The 23,628-nt window shown below is 42.9% G+C and overlaps 1 protein-coding gene across 1 annotated transcript in view; it reads left to right on the top strand.

Annotated features, from left to right (window-relative positions):
- The window catches only part of KCNMA1 (potassium calcium-activated channel subfamily M alpha 1), a 736,200-nt gene that overhangs the window by 432,033 nt on the left and 280,539 nt on the right, over nt 1-23,628 (top strand). Inside the window, exons 10-13 of the mRNA XM_040439127.1 lie at nt 4,617-4,727; nt 6,832-6,937; nt 21,337-21,419; nt 22,083-22,152. Coding sequence (XP_040295061.1) covers nt 4,617-4,727; nt 6,832-6,937; nt 21,337-21,419; nt 22,083-22,152 — 370 coding nt within the window. The remainder of the gene's footprint in view (nt 1-4,616; nt 4,728-6,831; nt 6,938-21,336; nt 21,420-22,082; nt 22,153-23,628) is intronic.

The following is a 23,628-nucleotide window of genomic DNA, read 5'->3' as shown; positions in this document are numbered from 1 at the left end:
TTTTCATGCTGAAATGTTTTGTGTGCAGTGTATTGAAAATTGACACTGTCAACAACGAGTTTTTTTCTCTAATGATTTGTTTATTTTTGTTTATGTAATCCAGTAAAGAATAGTTGCTGAGATCAATTTTGTCGAGATATCTGATGGATATGAGGTGCAGTAGTGATGCTGCATCAAAAAAGCGGCCTTATCTTTACACTGAGCAGCTCCGCTTCCTATGAATAGTGATGGATCTGAAACTGCAAGTTCAGTTTTTCTGCTGGAAAACGTTTATTTTGACTTTTTTTTTTTTTTACTTCTTAAGTAATGTTGTAATTAGTCATCTGCTGTTAAGGGTCCTTTACTTTGGCTGTAAATCCAGCAGATAATTGCTAACGGACGTTCATAGTAATATGTAGCCTTATGTCACCGATTACCGGAGGAACTACCGAAACACCTTTTTTTTTGGGTAATAGGATCATTTGGGTAGGCACCTAAATCGTTGTTTACCGGCAGCAGATTGTGCCATCTAAAAAAGCTTTGCTGCTGGTAAACAACAAATCAGTTTGAGGATGAGCGATGGTATTAGTAACTGCTCCTCCCCATACTGTGTAGGTTATTGATGCATGTAAATGCGGTGTTCGCCTTCACAGAGGAGCAGGCAGTTGCTGAGAAGGACTGATTCCTTACCGACATTGCCTGCTGAATTGTCCCATCTAAAGGGACTTTTAGCCAAAAATATAAATCCTCATATGAATCTCCATTTTTGTCATATTCCAAAATGGAAATATCAATCTGCTTCTTTGCGATAGACAATTAAAGGGATATTCTGGTTACATTAAATGTCTCTTTACACATGGATCAACTTTAGCAGGGTCTTGTCGGTAAAGAACGCTTCCCTCCCCGCAATTGCCTGCTCATTTGTTTGAGATGACTGCATTTATATGCAGCAATCTCCTCAACAGTTTTGGGAGTAGCAATGGCTAATGGGATCGCTTGTCCCCATACTGTCTCATTGTTTGGCAGCAACAGAGTGCTGGTTACACACCTTGATCTTGGACCGGCAAACAACGATTTAGGTGCCTGCACAAACAAGTATATTACCTTATGAATGATCATTTCACTCATTCATCAGTTAATTGGCAGCACCTTTACACTTCCAGATAATCGCTATAGATAGAAAGGTGGCCCCGTGCAGCCCCCCTGAAATTAATGGAGCAGCCCGTTGCACATACGCATAGCTGCTCCCTTCATTTCTATGTGAGCACTTGAGATAGCCAAGTTCAGCACTTGGCTATCTCCAGAATTCCCTTAGAAATGAATGGAGTTGCCCTACGCATGACTGACCATACACTACGTTCATTTCAGTGGAGCAGCAGGGGGAATGGGCCCCTGTTCTTGTGATTGTTAGTGGTTACAGCAAGACTACATCCACCAATCGAATAGTTGTCACATTTATTTTTCAACTTCCCCTTTTCACGCTTAGGTTTGAGTCATAATTTGTTATATTTGTTTATAATACAGCACTGTTGACACTCTGAACGAGGCAGAAGAATCTCAAGCCTCACAAATCGGATCCCAAGTGCCTACTCTTTTGTTTTTCACCAAGTTCAAGTGCTGCTGCCACACATCCTGAAGCCCCTGAAGAAAGGCCAGAGGAAACATCTATAGAGACAACCCTTGAGCCATCTCGCAGGCAACAGCCACGCTAAAGGAGGTGACCTTCTTTGAGAACAGGTATTCAGGACTTGATGGAAACTCAGGTCCTCGAGTACCTATCCCAAAAAAGCTGAAGGATATGAGGACACACTAATGAAGAAACTTCCTTCAGAATGTCACCCCTGAGTGGCAGTTGCGCTGCATAGTCTCCTCAACAGGTGTCCTAGAAATGTATGCTGCTCCCAACCCAGGCAACATACATCAATTTCTAGAAAATGCTCAGGGGAAGGTACTTAACCCACCATCTGCAAGCTTGTCAACTTCTGGCAAACGCCAGTCACTGCCACCTGCTCATTTTGGCCAACAGACATGATTTGCCCAGGGCCATGGATAATATCCATACTTTCCACAGGATCCTTTCCATGGACATTATTCTTCAGGTGCCCATGAACATGCCAACAGTCGGCACCCATCTACTTATGTCCCGGGATCTTCCACCCGAGAATTATTTGATATTTAATTTTTGTCATGATCAGATTAAAATCATGTTTGGTTAACGTTAAATGTTTCATGTTTTTTTTTTGTTTTGTTTTTAGTGTTGTTACACAACTTTATTTGTGGGTTGGTCAATGTTAAGAATACCTTTGCTAATGTTCATTGCAAAATGCTCACTTATAGGGGAAAATTTGATTCTGTGTGCAGAATACCAAATCGTTGTTTGCTGCCAGAAGCTAGTGACATCTACTCACGCTCTGCTGTTGGCAAACAATGATTCTGTATGTTGAAGAGCAATGGCATTAGCAATCGCTCATACCTATACTGTGGAGATGATCTCTGAATATAATTGTAACACTCTCCTTTACTGACAAGCCTGCCATTGTCATGAAGGAACATTTCCATCCTGACAGTTGTCAGCCTCATTCGACACTAGAAGCAACTTATTTGAGGAGAGTAAGCATTTATTTCCGACAGTGGGCTGCTCTTTTAAGTGGAGGAGTTGAAGCACTGCATTCACATGCAGCAATCGCCAACACAGTATGAGGATGAGCAGACTGCAAAAAATAAAACACAAACAGAAACATCACAGATGTATTTTGTGGACAAGCGGAATGGATCCTGGAAGCACAATGGAACCAAATGCGGAAACACGGACCTGTGTTTTGCAGGCTGTAAAACGGACACGGTCATGTGCATGAGGCCTAAATCAGACATTTTAAAGTTGCTTCCCCACAACTGACTATTTCATATTCATTCACATCTTTGGTGGAATTTCTACAGTGTTAGTGTGTGCCTTCAAAATCTTATGGTTGCCATTCAGAGATTCCTGGCCATCCTCTTCTTGGCCCTCTAAGCTAAGACTCCCTAGCAAGCTTTTTCAATATTCCCTACATAGGAAATATCTCTGTACACTATGACATTGCTATTCAGGAGTTATGACCTAACATAGGCTTTACTAGATAATGCCATCTCTCCACTGACTCTCCACTGATCCATCTGCCAGGACCACCACTGATCTAGATTTTAAAGGGGTAGCAATGCTAGCTCAGTGCTGCATCTACTTTACAGTTTTTCCCTACTCAACAGTGTTCCTAGCCACAATCAGTGTAGGGAACTGTAGGGTGGCTCTGTTCACTCTACGATCAGAAAACCACCTTAAAATTACCCAAGAGCAACTATTACAGGTTATCAGTGGCATTAGTAATGTGTGTCATGTCTCATGTTTATTAGATATGTAAGAGAATGGTACTGCTCTTTTGTGCACATACATAATAAAGTGATTATGAAGATACAAATTACATAATTAGACTAAAGGCCCCTTTACACTGCTTGAACATGGGGCAGATTATTGTTAGCAAGCATTCGTAGGAATGCTTCTTAGCTATAATCTGCCAGTATAAAGGTGTCACCGATTACCCGATGAACGAGTCAAATGATCTTTCATGTGGTCACCTAAACTACTCTTTGCAGGCAGCAGATCGTGCTGCCTAAACAGTAAATGATTCTGTATGGGGACAAGTGATGGCATTAGATATTGCTCATCCCCATACTTCACCGATGAGCAGGCGATTGTTGGGATGAAACGCTTCCTTCCCAAGGATCACTTGCTCAACTGAGCAGTGTAAAGGGGCCTCAATCGATTTTACACTATACAAGGCTTACTGTAGTTTGAGGATATTTGGCAGCTGACATATTCAATTTAAGATAAGTATACAGATAAGATCAACTAAATGTGTGGTTAGGAGTTCAATACTGTCATTTACTAATTTTTTGTTGTTTTATATGTGTTTAATTTCCTTTTACAAGGTGCTGTTAAACTTCTAAATGTATCTAAGTTCAGTATTTTGCATTTGTTTTTTAATGTTGCATTTGTTTAATGGTTAAAATAACATTTCACATTTTAGGAGTTGTCATCCAGTTACAGTTTGGTTTGTTGTTCAAAACATTCATATCTTAGTAAAGTGTTAATTGCTGTACACACTACTATAAGTCTTTGGGTCAGATTTATTATAGCCTGGCGGTGCTTACCAGGCTATGATAACCCAGCGCACTGCCGGATGCTGCGCCTGATTTATGATAACGTGTACACCTCATCATAAAATTATACACTGCATCCGGCAGTCCATGCACCTGGCTGGCATACATTTCCGTATTCTTCTACATGATAAAACTGGTGTAAAGAATGAAAAATGTGGCAGGCCACATTCTCCACCCTCAGTGTTGAGGGTGGTGGAGAAACTGCGCAACTTTTTCACACTACAAAAGTGGTGTATCTTTATGATACATCTGCCCCTTTATTTTTACTGTGCATATAATTTCATTCTTTAAATGATGAACTATTAGAGTGATGGATTCTCATGCATAACATTTTCTGGCAGATTTCTTACAAGATACCTATCCACGATAGCTGCTGCTCGGGTTCCTGACTTTCCTACAGTTACACAAGATTCACTTACTTACCTGATACCTTTGTATTTCAGGCATATTGTGGTGTGTGGTCACATTACTTTAGAAAGTGTTTCCAACTTCTTAAAGGACTTCTTGCACAAAGATCGAGACGACGTAAACGTGGAGATCGTATTTCTGCACAAGTGGGTTACCTTTCATAATAATGTATCAAATGTGTAGATTGTGCCTGCTTTTCACCTTTCACCTGTCATGACATTTAACTGGAAAAATCAATGCAACGTTAAAATTGTCTATGGACATCCAATGCTATTATGTTCTAATCTGTCTTGCAGTAGATAAAAAAAAAATCAGCTCCATGTCTTTTTATCATATATTCTATAAATAACTGAGCTTTACAGCAATGCACAGAAGATTTATCGCTCCATACTAAAGGAAATAGAGGCTCTGTGCATGGTTGTATGAGCTGTATACTAAGGAGCCGTTCAACCTCCGTGCACTGGTTAAAGGCAAAATGCGTATGACAGTGGGAAAACCTGCCTACCTCCTACTACACCTTTTGATAGACAATGACCTAAATGTATTTTAAGTTACATAGCAAACAAACTGTATGAAATAGTTATACATAAGAATCTGAAGAAAGTACAGTAGTTTTTAGTTATAGTAATATAGCTGAATTCGAGGTTTCCTAGAATAAGCTGATACTTTACTTATAATTAAAGCAGTGTTCCCATCACTATGCTATCATTTTATGACTCTGAGAATGAAGAGCATGTAGCACTGACTGAGTGCTGCAACCCCATCTCAGTCTTACCATGCACTGCAGCGCATGGCTCCATACAAGTTAATCAGTCTGGCTGCAATTCCCTGCAAAGCTGGCTGGCCGGGAGCACAGCTGTATAGGGGAACAGATTTGATGGTCCCAGGGATTGAACTCCCATTGATCATAAAGTGATGGCATATCCTAACGATACGCCATCACTTTATCTTCATGGGAATAGTCTGTTAGGCATCTACATAAGAGTTATAATGCCAAAAGACATATTTACAGTATTCATTAAATCTCTAAATGATTCTTGTATATTCTTAATATATGATCATTGTAATAACACTCTATCACCAAGTTCAACCTCATTTCAATGCTGCTAGCTTTGGGCAAAAGGAAGGGAAAATACCAGCCTTCCCATTCCTCTTTATTGCATCAAGGTAGAATTTAAGATATTGTATACCCCAAAAGGAGAATCAGATATGCTCCCTCGATCAAATTGACATCATACCTATTTATTAGTTATAGCTATAAATCCATGGCACAGAAGATAATTCCTAGTCATTTATTCAATTCTGTTATTGATCTTGCCATCTTTTGCTTTTGTGGCATTGTTGATAAAGAAAAATATTGAAATAAAGAACACTATGAAAAATGGACAAGTGATAAGCATGCCTTTCTTCTACATGCCGTTGACTAGTGAATTTCTGGAAATTCCATTTAAGTCTTAATCCTCAGAATCAGGCTCCTGATTTGATTCAAACCCAAATTAATTCTACATGAATCAAAAATGCTTAAATTTTCCTGAAAAGCCGTGAATGACATTCTGGTGTTCTCTCTTTCAATGTTACTCTTCCACTCATTTACTCTCATGTTTTTTCTCTCTCTCCAGAAATCACATCAAATTCTAATTCTATAGAATGGTTGAATTTTGATTTTATAGAATCGATTCGCTCATCTCTATAGTTTACTCTCCTAATTCATTATATAGTAGTTGGATTGAATAGTTGTACTAAATTTTAATATTTCATATATTGAATCAGCTGTGGTAAATTATGCACGTTAGATCTCACTAGTAATACTGTATTCTTTTGGGTTTTTGTAAGACGTTTGATGAATGCTTTTGAGGTTTGGGTCATGACATATTTCACATTGCGATATCAGTTTGACACATATGTAAGCATGAAGAGCAACAAATGTTCCTGTCTACAATGCATTCAAGATATGTTCACATGCAGTGTATTTGTTGCAGAAATTATTGTAACTGAAAATCAGTTCCATTGGTTTGAATGGGGTTGTTTCTGTTGCATGTACATTGATTTATGGATAGGGTTGTTTCTGCAGTATAACCTTGGATTCTGCAAACCCTATTCAGATGTATGGAACAAATGCACAAAATCTCTCGACAAATCTGCCGCATGTTAGTATAGCCTTAAAGCTATGGCAAGAATTGCAAAGAATGACTGACAAAATAATTAGAAAATTTTAATTTGTATTGTCATGTTTTGTGTACTTTTCTGTAGCATATCCCCCAATTTGGAGCTTGAAGCACTCTTTAAGAGGCACTTTACTCAGGTAGAATTTTACCAGGGATCCGTCCTGAATCCCCATGATCTGGCAAGAGTTAAGGTAAAGAAGATCTCTATTCAAATGCATTTATTATATCTGGGCAATATTGTAGTAAATCACTGAGAATTTGATGACTGAATTTTGTAAAGAAGATTTTCTTTATAGCATTTTATATTAGGCTTCACTTCAATTTAAGAAGATTTCCAGGAATTGTTTGCCTATCATTAGGACATGATTAACTTTTATATAATAGTAAATGGACGTACTAGGTAAATACTCTTTACTGCCTAAATGAAGTACGTTAAAAACACTTTATTTAATTTTATTAAAAAGTAATCTCCATAAATATAGGCTGATAGGGTGAACTGGAACTGATTCAGACCAATAATTATGCTGGTTCCTAAATTGACCCTGCCACAAGAACTCCTTATTGTGTATAGGAGTATGGAAAGCAAAGGAACACACCTGCTGCAGTCTTAAGAGTGTATCTGCACTAGTCCCTCAGGGTTGCAGTCCCTATAAACAGTGCGTACCCTATATCTGTATAGGACCAATATGCAGGAGGAATGTTCCCTATTGGGGCTCAGGTAACGGGAAGAGAGTCAGCCTGCATGTATCAAATATATCTTGCAGTGCTAATGCTCAACGCGTTTCCCTTCCGACTTGTGTCGGTGATTTATCAGGAGCATTGATCTAAGTGTCCGGCCGAGACTATACACTGCGACCCTGATGGTGGGTACACAGCAATCACGCCAGTACACTTGATCTAATTGCTGACTATGTAACTTGATTACAGACGCCTCTGATGGCGTGTGTGCAGCAAACAATGAGCCTCCCGGCACTGTAGTGGCCGTGGCGCGCGCAAGGTATGTGCTGGTTAAATGGAGATGGCTCCTCCCCTCTCACTGCCAAGCCTCTGACAGGCAGCCAATAGGCGCACGACCGCTCCCGCCGGCCACGCCTCCTCCTGCCATCATCACTTACTTCTGACAGGCAGCCAATATGCGCACGACCGCTATCGCCGGCCACGCCTCCTCCTGTTGTCATCTTTCGCTTTGGCAGTGGGGAGTTAGTATTATGGTGACGAATGCTAGGGTTATAACTAAATGGGGACATGGGGCCTGTTGGGCAATATAGTCTTTTGCCTAACGTGTCCCTGTCTCCAGACTTCGGTGATCAGCTTGAATTAAATCTTATTTCCGGTATCGGGAGAATGAATCAGATGAACACTGAACACATGTCTAGTTCCAATCCATTCTGGTTTATTTCACAGTTGGCAAACAGTTATAATAGAGGGGGTTGAGCTTCCTTGACATCCAATCATTAGCATTAGTTTCGACCTATGTTATAATCACACATGAGCTCTGCATTAACATAATAGATGACTCATAGTAATAGCATTTGACCAATCAGGTATATACACATAGGCCAGCATGCACTTGAGCCAAGATGACCCTATATGGTAAGAAGACTGTTCAAACTTACAAACTAAGGAATGTATGGGTATCTTGAAACCGCACAGGAAGTTTCTCACATTCCAAAAGGGGGAAGGGGGTAGGGAGATTTTGTAAGTGCACTGGCCAAATGTAATACACGTTGCTGAAAGGACAAAATTGAGTTACTCATAGCCCATCAGGGCCCATGAAGTGTCTCCAGATTTGAATTAAAACTGATGTCTATAGATTGGAACAGGTCAAACCATACCTGCCATAGACCCACATTAAGACCCACCATAGACCCACATTAAGCAAAAATGTCAGTCACTACCTCACCCACTAGAAATGTAATGGAACCAATTAGCTCCTGTCTCTATGTCTGGCAGGTAAAGGAAGGTCACAGGTAGGGGGGACAACCAAGCAGGATAGACAGGAAGGCAGAGGATGTATAATATGAACTGAATAGTGAAGGGCAACACTATTCATTCAATAAAGCATGCGAATGAGATAGCATTATTAAGACTCTTTGGTTTCACTGTATTCAGCGTGAAAATGCACTGCCCTTCCTTTCTGAGGAGGAGTGTGTCCACATCTCCCCCCCTAGGTGGTGGTTTCACATGTTCTATCCCCTGAAATGTAAAACAGTCTGTTGTCATGGGGTGATTGGCTGCCACATGTTGCGCAATAGGGGTTTCACCATGACTTCTGATCTTCAGTAAATGCTCCCCTATGTGTCTCCTAAATTCGCGCTTCGTTTTCCCTACATATTGTGATCCACAAATGCAGGTCACGAGGTACACCACCCCTACTGTCTTGCAATTAATAAAGGATTTGATGTTAAATCTATGTCCTGTGGTCGAGCTAGTAAAATATGCACCCTTCAAGATCACTTTGCAGGCTATGCAATTACCACATTTATATGTGCCATTTGGTATATTCGCCGCTAACCAGGTTTCATTGGTAGGGGAATTGAATGCACTATGGACCACCTTATCCTTTATATTCCCCCCACGACGATATGTAATCATAGGATATCCTCCTAATAGATGCCCAACATCTGGGTCCGTTCTCAGAATCTCCCAGTGTTCAGTCAACAATGCACGTATCTCTTTATGTGCTGTATCATAGGTCCCTATGATATGTAGTTGAGCATCCTCAGATACCCTATTTTTGGGATGCAGGAGATTCTCCCTATCGCATGCGGCTGCACACTGATAGGCCTCCTTCAAGACAGTTTTTCGGTAACCCCTCTCCACAAACCGCTTCCGGAGATCATCCACTGATACCTTAAAGTCAGACCACTGAGAGCAATTTCATCCTATTCTAAGGTATTGCCCCTTAGGAATGCCTCTTTTGAGTGGGTGAGGATGTCCACTTTCCCACCTCAAGAGTGCATTAGTGGCCGTGGGTTTGCGGAACACTTTTGTTCTCAGATATCCAGAGGGGTCAATCTCAATCGAGAGATCCAAGAAAGTCAGATGTTTTTCATCAATCACAGATGTGAAATATAGGCCCAAAGTATTTACATTCAGCCTAGATATAAAGTCAAATAATTTTTTTCTTGTACCTCTCCACAAGATGAATATATCGTCAATGAACCTCCTCCATAATAAAATGGACGAGGTCCATTCCTCCATCTCATCACTAAACACCGTCTCTCTCTCCCACCAGCCCAGGTAGAGGTTGGCGAAGGTCGGTGCACAGGGACTGCCCATCGCCACCCCCCTGAGCTGGCGGTAGAGGGAACAGTCGAACATGAAAACATTGTGGTGCAGAATAAAATTGAGCAAAGTTATTATCAGCTCATTATGCTCACGGAAATGAGAACCTCTTTCCAGCAAGAATGTCTGTACAGCCTCACATCCTCGTTGGTGTGGGATGGAGCTGTAAAGAGCTTCTACGTCTAGGCTGGCGAGGAAGGTGTCACTATCACATCTGATGTCATTTAAAGGGACACTGAAAGGCCCGATAAACATATTTAGATATTCCTATGCAGTCATAGGTCTATTAAAGTGTATTCCAATGATAAAAGAGTACCCCCTGTCCATATTTTAAACCATGTAAAAACAACTTTTATTCATCTGTCAATCACCTTCCTTTATGCCCAAGTGGTGGGTTTTCTCCTACCTTTGTGCCCAGCCGCGCCCCAACTGTCGTTTCCTAGCGCCGCCCAGCTCGATATTATTCACTGCGCTGGGCTGCTTTTACAGTCCCCGATCCTGCCGAGCCGGCGCAGCAGGAGCCGTCGATGCTGCCGCATTGAATAAGGGACGCAGGCGCACTGCGAGTGAGGGTGCCGGGTAAGTTATCCAGCACACGCGCAGAAGGTACAAGTGAGGCCGATGCCCATAGGTTTCTATTGGGCATGCCCTGGATCGGCAGGATCGGGGACTGTAAAAGCCTCCCAGCGCAGTGAATAATAATGAGCTGGGAGGCGCTAGGAAATGACAGTTGGGGTGCGGCTGGGCACAACGGTAGGAGAAAACCCGCCCCTTGGGCATAAAGGAAGGGGATTGACAGATGAATATAAAGTTGTTTTTACATGGTTTAAAATGTGGACAGGGGGTACTCTTATATCATTGGAATACACTTTAATAGACCTATGACTGCATAGGAATATCTAAATATGTTTATCGGGCCTGTCAGTGTCCCTTTAGTCTCCTCAACATGTCCATAGAGTCCCTAACAAAGGACGGCAGGCTGAACACAAAAGGCCTAAGAATCTTGTCTACATAGACACTGATTCTCTCTGTGAGGCTCCCTATTCCCGACACTATCGGCCTTCCCTTTAAGGGGTCAATACACTTATGTATTTTGGGTAGACTGTAGAAGGCCGGCAGTGTCGGGTACATGGGTAACAAATATGCAAACTCTCTGGCACTTATGAGTCTGCGCCCCTTCGCCCTACTCAGAATTTGATTCAGTTCATTCTTATATGTATCAAGAGGGTTGTGATCTAACTTAGTGTAGCATGTCCTGTCATCAAGAATTCTCTTGCACATCTGTGTGTATATGCTGACATCAAGGACTACTGTATTACCCCCCTTGTCCGTGTCACGAGGGTATCAAGAGCCACGTCTGACTCCGTTATACCCGGGGTCAGGAGGTCGCAGCGGGTGGCTGCGCGCTCTATATCTAAAGATCACGTTGTTTCTTAGTGATTGTTTTCTGTGTTTGCCTTGCTATCCTTTTTGTCTCAATCAGGGATCCGTAGCTTCTCCTCCTCAGCTGTTTCTTGTCTGCCACTCCCAACCTCCTTATATTCTCCCCTCACTCTTCTCTAGTTGCCAGTTATAGAGCTTCCTGCCTGGACATCTATACTGACCCACTGGAGTTGTGAATCCTGGTTGTCGTTCCAGAGTGCTACCCTCCGGATCCCTGTTGGGCTTCTTGTTGTCTCCTGTTGTCGCCCACCTGGGATTATATGTTGAGTTTGTATTGTCTGTCCTTCCCTTGGTGTTTTCCTTTAGAGCTAGTGGTGCGGACTAGTGTTCCCACCGCCCTGTTCACTATCTAGGGCTCAGCTTAGGGAAAGCCAGGGCTTTAGGCACGTGATCGGCGTACGGATGAGGAGCCCGTCTAGGGACGTCAGGGCAGCCAGGTGCCAGCCGCTAGGTGAGTCAGGGGTCACCACCTTCCCTCTCACTTGGGCAGGGCCTTCCTTGTTCCCTCCCTCTGTGTCACGTATGTGATAGTCACGCCGACCGTGATATTATAACTGGCCTTTATTTTTTGAGAAAAAATAAAAATAAAAAATTTTCTTTTTGTTGTTTTTTTTTCTCTACTTAGAATCCAATATGGATCCTATTGCTGCCTTGGCAAAACAGCTTCAAGGCCTGTCTTTGGAGGTGGCAGGATTGAAGGCGTCTGTCCTCCAACAACAGCAGCAAATGCAGCAGACCGCACCCCCAGCGGTTGCTATGGGTAACCAGGTTGTTACAGAACCCAAGGTTGTTCTTCCTGACAGATTTTCTGGGGGAAGGGACAAATTTGCGACGTTCCGTGAGGCCTGCAAATTATACTTTAAGTTGCGCCCTTACTCCTCAGGTAATGAAGAACAGCGGGTTGGGATTGTCATTTCCCTGCTTCAGGGGGACCCACAATCCTGGGCGTTCTCGTTACCCCCTGGTTCCCAGGCTCTCCGGTCAGTGGAGGGATTTTTTGGGGCTTTGGGTCTCATATATGATGACCCTGACCGAGTCGCCCTGGCTGAGTCGAAGTTACGGAGACTCCTACAGGGAGATCGGTCAGCAGAGGAATATTGCTCAGAGTTCCGTAGGTGGGCTACAGATACTCAGTGGAACGACCCGGCTCTCAGGAGTCAGTTCTGCTCTGGGTTATCTGAAAGGGTTAAGGATGCACTGGCGCTGTATGAGACCCCCCTTTCCCTTGATGCTGTTATGTCCCTCTCTATCAGAATAGATAGGCGTCTTAGGGAGAGATCGAAAATTCCTGAGCAATTGGTTACCTCTCCCAAGCAACAATTAGTCTGTACTGACTTAGATGAGCCTATGCAGCTAGGCGGAACTTCTCGTCAGGTCCGTCCTCCTGAGGTTCGCCGTAGGGGGGAGGCTTGTTTTTTCTGTGGGGGAAAGGGTCATTTCATTAATGTCTGTCCCTCCTTTCTCAAAAACAAAAGACCGTCGGAAAACTACTAACCCCAGGCTGTGCGGAGGATGTCAGCCGGGGGGTATACGTTTCCTTCATACGAACATCTCAATTTGTGTTACCAGCGGTTATTGTTTTTGGTGTTAAGACGGAGTCTATTTCTTTTTTTCTAGACAGTGGAGCAGGGGTAAATTTGATAGATGCCCATTTTGCCCGCACTATGGGTTTGTCTCTCTGTACGCTGCAGAGACCTATTCCCGTATTCGCTATAGATTCGGCTCCTCTGTCTCAGAGAAACCTCACCCACATTGTTCATAATTTACACCTTCGGGTAGGGGACCACCATAATGAGTGTCTTTCATGTTACGTTCTGGAGGGCCTTCCCTCTCCTGTGGTATTGGGTCTTCCCTGGTTGGTAGCGCACAATCCAGTGGTGGATTGGCAGGCCAGGGAGATATTGGAGTGGAGTGAGCATTGCAGAGAGAATTGCTTAAATAACAATTGCTTAATCGCCTCCATAGCTTCCCTACCTACATTTATTTCGGACTTTGAGAACGTTTTTTCTGAAAGGGGTTGTCAGAAGCTACCACCTCATCGTCCTTATGATTGCCCGGTTAACCTGATTCCCGGTGCAAAATTACCCAAGTCCAGGTTGTATAATCTTTCGGGTCCCGAGAGACAAGCCATGAAAGATTATATCTCCGAGAGTCTGGCTAAGGGACACATCAGACCCTCTTCTTCACCCGTGGCTGCAGGGTTTTTCTTTGTTAAAAAGAAAGATGGGGGCCTGCGTCCTTGCCTAGATTTCCGTGAGCTAAACCAGATAACCATCCGAGACCCATACCCTCTTCCTCTCATTCCTGACCTTTTTAATCAGATTGCGGGTGCTAGGTGGTTCTCCAAACTTGATCTTAGGGGGGCCTACAATCTGATTCGTATCAGGGAAGGGGATGAGTGGAAGACAGCTTTTAACACCCCTGAGGGGCATTATGAAAATCTAGTTATGCCTTTCAGTCTGACCAATGCACCCGCTGTCTTCCAACATTTCGTTAATGATATTTTTAGTCATCTCATCGGCAGGTTTGTAGTCATATACCTAGATGATATCTTAATTTATTCGGCTGATCTGAAAACACATGAGGTGCATGTCAGGCAAGTACTGCAGGTCCTACGGACGAATAAATTATATGCGAAAATTGAAAAATGTGTTTTCGCCGTTCAGGAAATACAGTTCCTGGGATATCTATTATCTGCTTCAGGTTTCCGTATGGATCCTGGGAAGGTCCAGGCAATTTTAGATTGGGATCTTCCTGAGAACCTTAAAGCCCTACAACGGTTTTTGGGTTTTGCAAATTTCTATAGAAAGTTCATTAAAAATTATTCAGTGATCGTTAAACTCCTTACCGACATGACTAGGAAGGGGACTGATTTTTCTAAATGGTCTGACGCCGCTAAAAATGCATTTTCCTCTCTAAAAGAGAGGTTTACCTCGGCACCTGTTCTAATTCAACCTGATGTCTCCCAGCCTTTTATTGTTGAGGTAGATGCGTCAGAGGTGGGAGTGGGGGCTGTATTGTCTCAGGGTCCGTCTCCTGGCAAATGGCGCCCTTGCGCTTTCTTTTCCAAAAAATTATCTTCTGCAGAGAAGAACTATGATGTTGGAAATAGGGAACTGTTGGCGATTAAGCTGGCGCTTGAAGAGTGGCGTCACTTCTTAGAGGGAGCAATCCACCCCGTCACGGTGATTACGGATCACAAAAACCTTCTGTACCTAGAATCGGCTAAGCGTCTCACCCCTAGACAAGCTAGGTGGTCGCTATTCTTTACCAGATTTAACTTTGTAATCACCTATCGTCCTGGGGCAAAAAATACCAAGGCAGACGCGTTATCTCGTAGTTTCCCTGGAGGGGGTAATGCTAGTGATCCGGTACCTATTTTACAAAGAGGAGTGGTTGTCTCTGCTGTACACTCTGTTCTAGAGGGAAAGGTGTTAGAGGCCCAGGGGGACGCCCCGGCCTCTTGCCCCTCAGAGAAATTGTTTGTACCGTTAAACCTGCGTCTTGAATTATTAAAAGAACATCATAATTCGGCACTTGCTGGGCACCCGGCTAGTAAAGCAACCTTGGAGCTATTATCTCGTCGTTTTTGGTGGCCAAGGTTGCGTCAGGATGTAATGGATTTGGTGTCTACTTGCTCTACTTGTGCACGCGCGAAAGTCTCTCATACACGTCCAGCAGGGTCTTTATTGCCTCTTTTTATCCCCAATAGGCCATGGACACATCTGTCGATGGATTTCATCACTGACTTACCGTTGTCTGCGGGTAAAACAGTTATTTTGGTAGTAGTAGACAGGTTTAGCAAAATGGTACACTTTATTGCGCTACCCGCACTTCCTAATGCTAAAACTCTTGCTCAGGTGTTTATCAGTGAAATCGTGAAGCTTCACAGGGTCCCTTCCGATGTGGTTTCGGATCGGGGAACCCAGTTTATTTCTAAGTTTTGGAAAGCTTTTTGTTCCCGTTTGGGGGTACACTTGTCCTTTTCCTCAGCTTTCCATCCTCAGTCGAATGGACAGACTGAGCGTACCAACCAAAACCTAGAAACATATTTAAGGTGTTTTGTGTCTGAAAACCAAGAGTTGTGGTCATCATATTTACCGTTAGCTGAGTTTGCCATAAATAATCATTATCAGGAGTCCACTGGCAAGTCACCATTCCTTGGTGCATACGGTTTTCATCCCCAATTTTGTACTTTCAAAGAGGGGGGGGTCTTCTGGGGTTCCCGAAGAGGAAAGGTTTTCTTCATCTCTTTCTTCGGTATGGCAGAAGGTGCAAGTTAACTTGAAAAAGATGAGTGGTAAATATAAATGCATGGCCGATAAGAAACGGTCGCCAGGTCCGGACCTAGGGGTGAATGACTATGTGTGGTTGTCTACTAGGAATATTAAGTTGAAGGTTCCCTCTTGGAAACTGGGCCCTAGGTTCATTGGTCCTTATAAAATAGTAGCCGTCATTAACCCTGTGGCTTTTCGCCTGGAGCTACCTCAGACTTTTAAGATCCATAACGTCTTCCATAAATCGTTACTCAAGAAGTATGTTCCACCTCTAGAACCATCACCGCTGCCACCTCCTCCTGTTATTGTGGATGGTAATCTGGAGTTTCAAATAGCCAGAATTGTTGATTCTCGTCAGGTCCGCTGCTCTCTTCAGTATCTGGGGCATTGGAGGGGTTACGGTCCCGAGGAAAGAATGTGGGTTCCAGCGTCAGAGGTAAACGCCAACAGGTTAATTCAGGCTTTCCATGCCTCTCATCCAGAAGAGACCTGGTCCTGAGTGTCCGGAGGCCCCTCGTGAAAGGGGGGGTACTGTCACGAGGGTATCAAGAGCCACGTCTGACTCCGTTATACCCGGGGTCAGGAGGTCGCAGCGGGTGGCTGCGCGCTCTATATCTAAAGATCACGTTGTTTCTTAGTGATTGTTTTCTGTGTTTGCCTTGCTATCCTTTTTGTCTCAATCAGGGATCCGTAGCTTCTCCTCCTCAGCTGTTTCTTGTCTGCCACTCCCAACCTCCTTATATTCTCCCCTCACTCTTCTCTAGTTGCCAGTTATAGAGCTTCCTGCCTGGACATCTATACTGACCCACTGGAGTTGTGAATCCTGGTTGTCGTTCCAGAGTGCTACCCTCCGGATCCCTGTTGGGCTTCTTGTTGTCTCCTGTTGTCGCCCACCTGGGATTATATGTTGAGTTTGTATTGTCTGTCCTTCCCTTGGTGTTTTCCTTTAGAGCTAGTGGTGCGGACTAGTGTTCCCACCGCCCTGTTCACTATCTAGGGCTCAGCTTATGGAAAGCCAGGGCTTTAGGCACGTGATCGGCGTACGGGTGAGGAACCCGTCTAGGGACGTCAGGGCAGCCAGGTGCCAGCCGCTAGGTGAGTCAGGGGTCACCACCTTCCCTCTCACTTGGGCAGGGCCTTCCTTGTTCCCTCCCTCTGTGTCACGTATGTGATAGTCACGCCGACCGTGATAGTCCGAGGGTTTGATCACAATGCTTGAATCCCTCTGTAGTTCCACTAATGCTATTTGTTCCTGCTCTGTTATATTCCTAGGGTAGGGATTCTGAACATGTAGCGACCGTATTTTTTCAGTAACTACGTTGAGAAAAACATAGAGAGGAGAATAAACTCCCACTGGGGGATATTTTTTTGACGGCAATTTGAGATCGGTAAATGGTCCTTCACCCAAACCTCTTTTACCAACTTCTAGGACAGTGTTTCCCAACCAGTGTGCCTCCAGCTGTTGCAAAACTACAACTCCCAGCATGCCCGGACAGCCTTTGGCTGTGCGGGCATGCTGGGAGTTGTAGTTTTGCAACAGCTGGAGGCACACTGGTTGGGAAACACTGTTCTAGGAGACCAGCCAGTAGCCTCACATCTGGGAGTTCATCTTGGTCAATACCCAATTTCTCACATTGTTCCCTATCATGGGTGCAGAAAAACTTCTTCCATTTTAGTTTCCTGATAAATAAATTAATATCTTTCACCCATGTGAAGGGATTAAACCTACATTCAGGCACAAATGATAGACCCTTGCTCAGGTCTGCCATCTCAGCAGTAGTTAAAACACGCTTGGAGAGATTGATAATCTGAGATGTATCTCCAGATGTTGTCACCCTTAATTGCCTCTCCTGTTCCTGAGTGGGTACTCGTTTGTCACTTGAGTAGGTTCTAGTGACCTCAAAGCTGTCCCTAAAAAAAAACCTTGATGACCTCTCTCACTGTTACCACGTCCCCGGCCACGGGCTCTATCTGCACCTCTACCTCTCCCTCTGCCTCTACCTCTACCCCGATTCCTATAATTTGTTCCTGATACTGTCTCAGGGTCGGTTTCGTACTCCGAGGATGAGAGGTCTGTCTCCCTTTCTGTGGGGTTTCTAACCACTTTCTGACCTGCAAATTCAAGAATTTTGCCCTCTCTGAAATCTTTGCTGTCTCTGACAAACTGATTATGTTTTCTCTCCTTCAGGTACCCTGTGAATCTCTCCACTGATTGCTGTAGCAATGTTTCTCTTTTAGTGAAGTCTGGTAGAGGAGAGAATTTTTTTGCCACTTCAATAGCTTCCTTTAGTTCTGTTGTATTCTTTGTAAGCAATTCTCTCTCCTCTTCCAACAGAAATTTCATCAACCGTAGGGATGAATCAATAGATTCCTTCTCCCACTTGTTCATCAGTGTCTCAGACCTCAGTCTGATATTTGGTAGGACTGGATTTCTCAGTCCTCTTGGGACAATTTTATTTTTGAGATATGTATCCAGAGTTTGTACTTCCCACCAAGATCTGACTTGATTTTTATACACCCTAGTGAGATTTTTAAAAGCAGCATTAATGTTGGGTGTATAGGTCTGAGTTGGAAGTTCCTGTTCCGAAAAGACTTCTTTGGGATTCCCCAACCACGTATCAGAGGTAATGTCCCCTGAGAGGAAACCCGCCATCACATAAAGAAAATAATAAAGCTAATTAACTTTCATATAATAGTAAATGGACTTTGTATCTAGGCTGAATGTAAATACTTTGGGCCTATATTTCACATCTGTGATTGATGAAAAACATCTGACTTTCTTGGATCTCTCGATTGAGATTGACCCCTCTGGATATCTGAGAACAAAAGTATTCCGCAAACCCACGGCCACTAATGCACTCTTGAGGTGGGAAAGTGGACATTCTCACCCACTCAAAAGAGGCATTCCTAAGTGCAATACCTTAGAATAGGACAAAATTGCTCTCAGTGGTCTGACTTTAAGGTATCAGTGGATGATCTCCGGAAACGGTTTGTGGAGAGGGGTTACCCAAAAACTGTCTTGAAGGAGGCCTATCAGTGTGCAGCCGCATGCGATAGGGAGAATCTCCTGCATCCCAAAAATAGGGTATCTGAGGATGCTCAACTATGTATCATAGGGACCTATGATACAGCACATAAAGAGATACGTGCATTGTTGACTGAACACTGGGAGATTCTGAGAACGGACCCAGATGTTGGGCATCTATTAGAAGGATATCCTATGATTACATATCGTCGTGGGGGGAATATAAAGGTTAAGGTGGTTCATAGTGCATTCAATTCCCCTACCAATGAAACCTGGTTAGCGGCGAATATACCAAATGGCACATATAAATGTGGTAATTGCATAGCCTGCAAAGTGATCTTGAAGGGTGCATATTTTACTAGCTCGACCACAGGACATAGATTTAACATCAAATCCTTTATTAATTGCAAGACAGTAGGGGTGGTGTACCTCGCGACCTGCATTTGTGGATCACAATATGTAGGGAAAACGAAGCGCGGATTTAGGAGATGCATAGGGGAGCATTTACTGAAGATCAGAAGTCATGGTGATACCCCTATTGCGCAACATGTGGCAGCCAATCACCCCATGACAACAGACTGTTTTACATTTCAGGGGATAGAACATGTGCGACCACCACCTAGGGGAGGGAGATGTGGACACACTCCTCCTCAGAAAGGAAGGGCAGTGGATTTTCACGCTGAATACAGTGAAACCGAAGGGTATTAATGATGCTATCTCATTCGCATGCTTTATTGAATGAATAGCGTTGCCCTTCACTATTCAGTTCATATTATATATCCTCTGCCTTCCCGTCTATCCTGCTTGGTTGTCCCCCCTACCTGTGACCTTCCTTTACCTGCCAGACATAGACACAGGAGCTAATTGGTTCCATTACGTTTCTAGTGGGAGAGGTAGTGACTGACATTTTTGCTTAATGTGGGTCACTGTCTATGGCAGGTATGGTTTGACCTGTTCCAATCTATAGACAACAGTCTTAATCCAAATCTGGAGACACTTCATGGGCCCCATGTCCCCGTTTAGTTATAACCTTAGCATTCGTCACCATAAAACTAACTCCCCACTGCCAAAGCGAAAGATGACGACAGGAGGAGGCGTGGCCGGCGATAGCGGTCGTGCGCATATTGGCTGCCTGTCAGAAGTAAGTGATGACGGCAGGAGGAGGCGTGGCCGGCGGGAACGGTCGTGCGCCTATTGGCTGCCTGTCAGAGGCTTGGCGGTGAGAGGGGAGGAGCCATCTCCATTTAACCAGTGCATACCTTGCGCGCGCCACAGCCACTACAGTCATTGTTTGCTGCACCCACGCCATCAGAGGCGTGCAGCGTCTGTAATCAAGTTACATAGTCAGCAATTAGATCAAGTGTACTGGCGTGATTGCTGTGTACCCACCATCAGGGTCGCAGTGTATAGTCTCGGCCAGACACTTAGATCAATGCTCCTGATGAATCACCGACACAAGTCGGAAGGGAAACGCGTCGAGCATTAGCACTGCAAGATATATTTGATACATGCAGGCTGACTCTCTTCCCATTACTTGAGCCCCAATAGGGAACATTCCTCCTGCATATTGGTCCTATACAGATATAGGGTACGCAGGGTTTATAGGGACTGCAACCCTGAGGGACTAGTGCAGATACACTCTTAGGACTGCAGCAGGAGTGTTCCTTTGTCTTACATACTCCTATTTACAATAAGGAGTTTTTGTGGTAGGGTCAATTTAGGAACCAGCATAATTATTGGTCTGAATCAGTTCCAGTTCACCCTATCAGCCTATATTTGTGGAGATTACTTTTTAATAAAATAAAAGAAAGTGTTTTAACATACTTCATTTTGGCAGCAAACACTATCATTAGGACATGCCATTCATTTTATTGCTAAAGACAATACAGTTCCAGTCCCTAGCAGTCCATGTTTCTTGCCATCTGGCACCTGTTTACTGCGTGTGCATACCTTTCATAAAACCTTTGTTCCCAAAACCTTCTAATACCTAGGTCAGAACAGTCTAGATGGCGGCCAGTTCTTCAAAATCGCCATCCTGCTTTTCTCAGTCCAATGATGTGTCTCCTCTCAAAGTTTTTCAACTCAGCACAGTTTATTTGAGTGTATCATAGAGGCATGTTTAGCAATCAACAATCTCTCATCAAGCGGTATACTACCCAAAGTGGCCTCTGATAGCCTTTTTATAGGATGGGAGATTAACTGTTATGCCCTCTTGTGGCATAACTGCATGCCTGGGTGAGGTTGATTTTGTTGATAAATGTATTTTTCCATAAAACACCTTTTTAAACCCTCTCTACCATGTTAGTATGTTAATTAAGGGTGTATTATAGGCTCAGAAATCACAGGCACAGCAACTCTGATACCTCTGATCCCTTACCATACGACAACAAAGACTTCTGATTACTAGAGAGACCTCCTGTGGGCCTAAGTTCTGACATTATTGAGCTACGACTTTTAATGCTATATTTTTGCTTCTTGACCATGTTAAGTGCATATATTTTGTACATTACACATGTAATCTGCATCATATAACCATTTCAATCTTTGCTTCCATTAGATTGAGTCCGCAGATGCCTGCCTAATCCTTGCAAACAAGTATTGTGCTGATCCTGATGCAGAGGATGCATCAAATATAATGAGGTACAATGCCATGCAATGTGCATGTGCTAGATACTAAATTATTAGCAAGTAATTGGTTAACAAATGAAATACCTTTATGTATGCATGATAATATTAGGTTATATTTACATATGGTACTTTTGTTGCACACATTTCTGTGTCTCTTTTATCTGAATGGGTTTTGCAAAAATTCATGTACATGCTGTCGAAACCTCATCATTTATATGGAATGGATTTTTCAGTCACAGGTTTCTGTCAGCAATCTGCTCTGTGTAAACATAACATAAGATCTTGCTCAGATGGCCATAATGCAGCCTTATTTTAAAGGGGTTTTCCGGGATTTTGATACTGATGATGAAGTGAATGGGGCTGAGTGCGATACCAAGCACAGCCACTATACAATGCACAGAGCTGTGCTTGGTGAGCTGTGAGAAGGCCGTGGCTCTCACAGGAGCACTAGTGTCTTCTCAAACAGCTGACCAGCGAGGGTCCTGGGCGTCGGACCCCTACCAATCAGTTACTGATGACCTATCCTGAGGATAGGTCATCAGTATCAAAATCCCAGAAAACCCCTTTAATGTCCATATTACAATTTATTCAAATCACAAATTCATGCAGAACTACACAGGGATTAACAATAATGATTGTAGTAGTAACATTTTTTTCACACTTACTGTATTACAGAGTGATCTCTATAAAAAACTATCATCCAAAGATACGGATTATCACTCAGATGCTGCAATATCATAACAAGGTGGGCTTTTAAAGTTAATATTTGTAATTAATATTCAACATATTTTATATTCACCTAATTAGAGCTACATATGGGAAACAAGGCTGGGGCATGGTGATGTTCTGCAGTGTGACATTCCGAATCTCAACTATTGAGTTTTTTGAGAAGGTTATAGATAACAAATAGAGATGAGCAAATTGATTTTAAACAAATAGGATTTGTCAACAATTTCACTAAAATTACAAATAAATCCTAAGTTTTGGTAATTCACTTTGCACGAATTGCGTAAGACAGTGCCAACCATTTCACATTTAAAATGCAGTAGACTAGTGAGGGAAACAGGGAAGAAAAGATAATGAAGGAGAGTCACAGTACCTGAGGAGAGGCAACCAAGCCAGCAGGCTTTCCCACAAAGTTTTGCAGTCAGCCAATCAGGTGGGAGGATATTGGCTGGTCTATCACACTCTATTCTAGCTCTGAAGCAAAGATGCCATTGTGTATGCCATGTCTCTGATAGACATCAATTAGACATGCAAGACAGCCATTTTAGGGTCTTGCAAGGGTAGTGTAGGAATTGAGAAGAAAATATATTTAACTAGCTAGATTGAATTACTAGGTAGAAAGTCAGGTTTTATCATTAGGGATAGCATAGGGGCTCTTAGTGTACTGTGTGTCTTACAGTCAGGCTAGCTGAACCAGTTAATACATTACATAGTTGTAACATAGTTTGTAAGGCTGAAAAAAGACATCCATCCATCCATACAGCTCATCTTAGAGGAAAAAATCCTTTCCAACTCCAATCATGCATCAGAATACCTCCCTCCCTCAACAACCCTTGTCCAGAATTCTAGTAACTATAACCTGTTCACTACCCAAATAGCAATTAAAGAGACGGTGCTTTTTTTTCTGTGTATGAGCCAGCCTTTTTTGCCCGGAAACCTGTTGCAAAGCTTCTATGGTTCATACATGTGCGATGGGCATATTTCCCAGCATCACAAGCAGCACATATTTCACTGAATACATTGTGCAATTGTGCCTTTTTCTTTCCAAAAACTGTTTGCAATTTTTCTCTTGTTTAAGAGTACAATTAATATTAATTTATTTAACCACTTAAGGACCACAGGTTTATACCCCCCTAAAGACCAGGCCCTTTTTTACAAATCGGCACTCCACAACTTTAGCGGTTTATTGCTCGGTCATGCAACTTACCACCCAAATGAATTTTACCTCCTTTTCTTCTCACTAATAGAGCTTTCATTTGGTGGTATTTCATTGCTGCTGACATTTTTACTTTTTTTGTTATTAATCGAAATTTAACGATTTTTTTGCAAAAAAATGACATTTTTCACTTTCAGTTGTAAAATTTTGCAAAAAAAACGAGATCCATATATAAATTTTGCTCTACATTTATTGTTCTACATGTCTTTGATAAAAAAAAAATGTTTGGGTAAAAAAAAAAAATGGTTTGGGTAAAAGTTATAGCGTTTACAAACTATG

Source organism: Bufo bufo, chromosome 6 (assembly GCF_905171765.1).
Source record: "Bufo bufo chromosome 6, aBufBuf1.1, whole genome shotgun sequence".
NCBI classification, from domain to species: domain Eukaryota; kingdom Metazoa; phylum Chordata; class Amphibia; order Anura; family Bufonidae; genus Bufo; species Bufo bufo.
The sequence above is the reverse complement of the archived record's forward strand: the minus strand, read 5'-3'. Positions and strand labels throughout refer to the sequence as shown.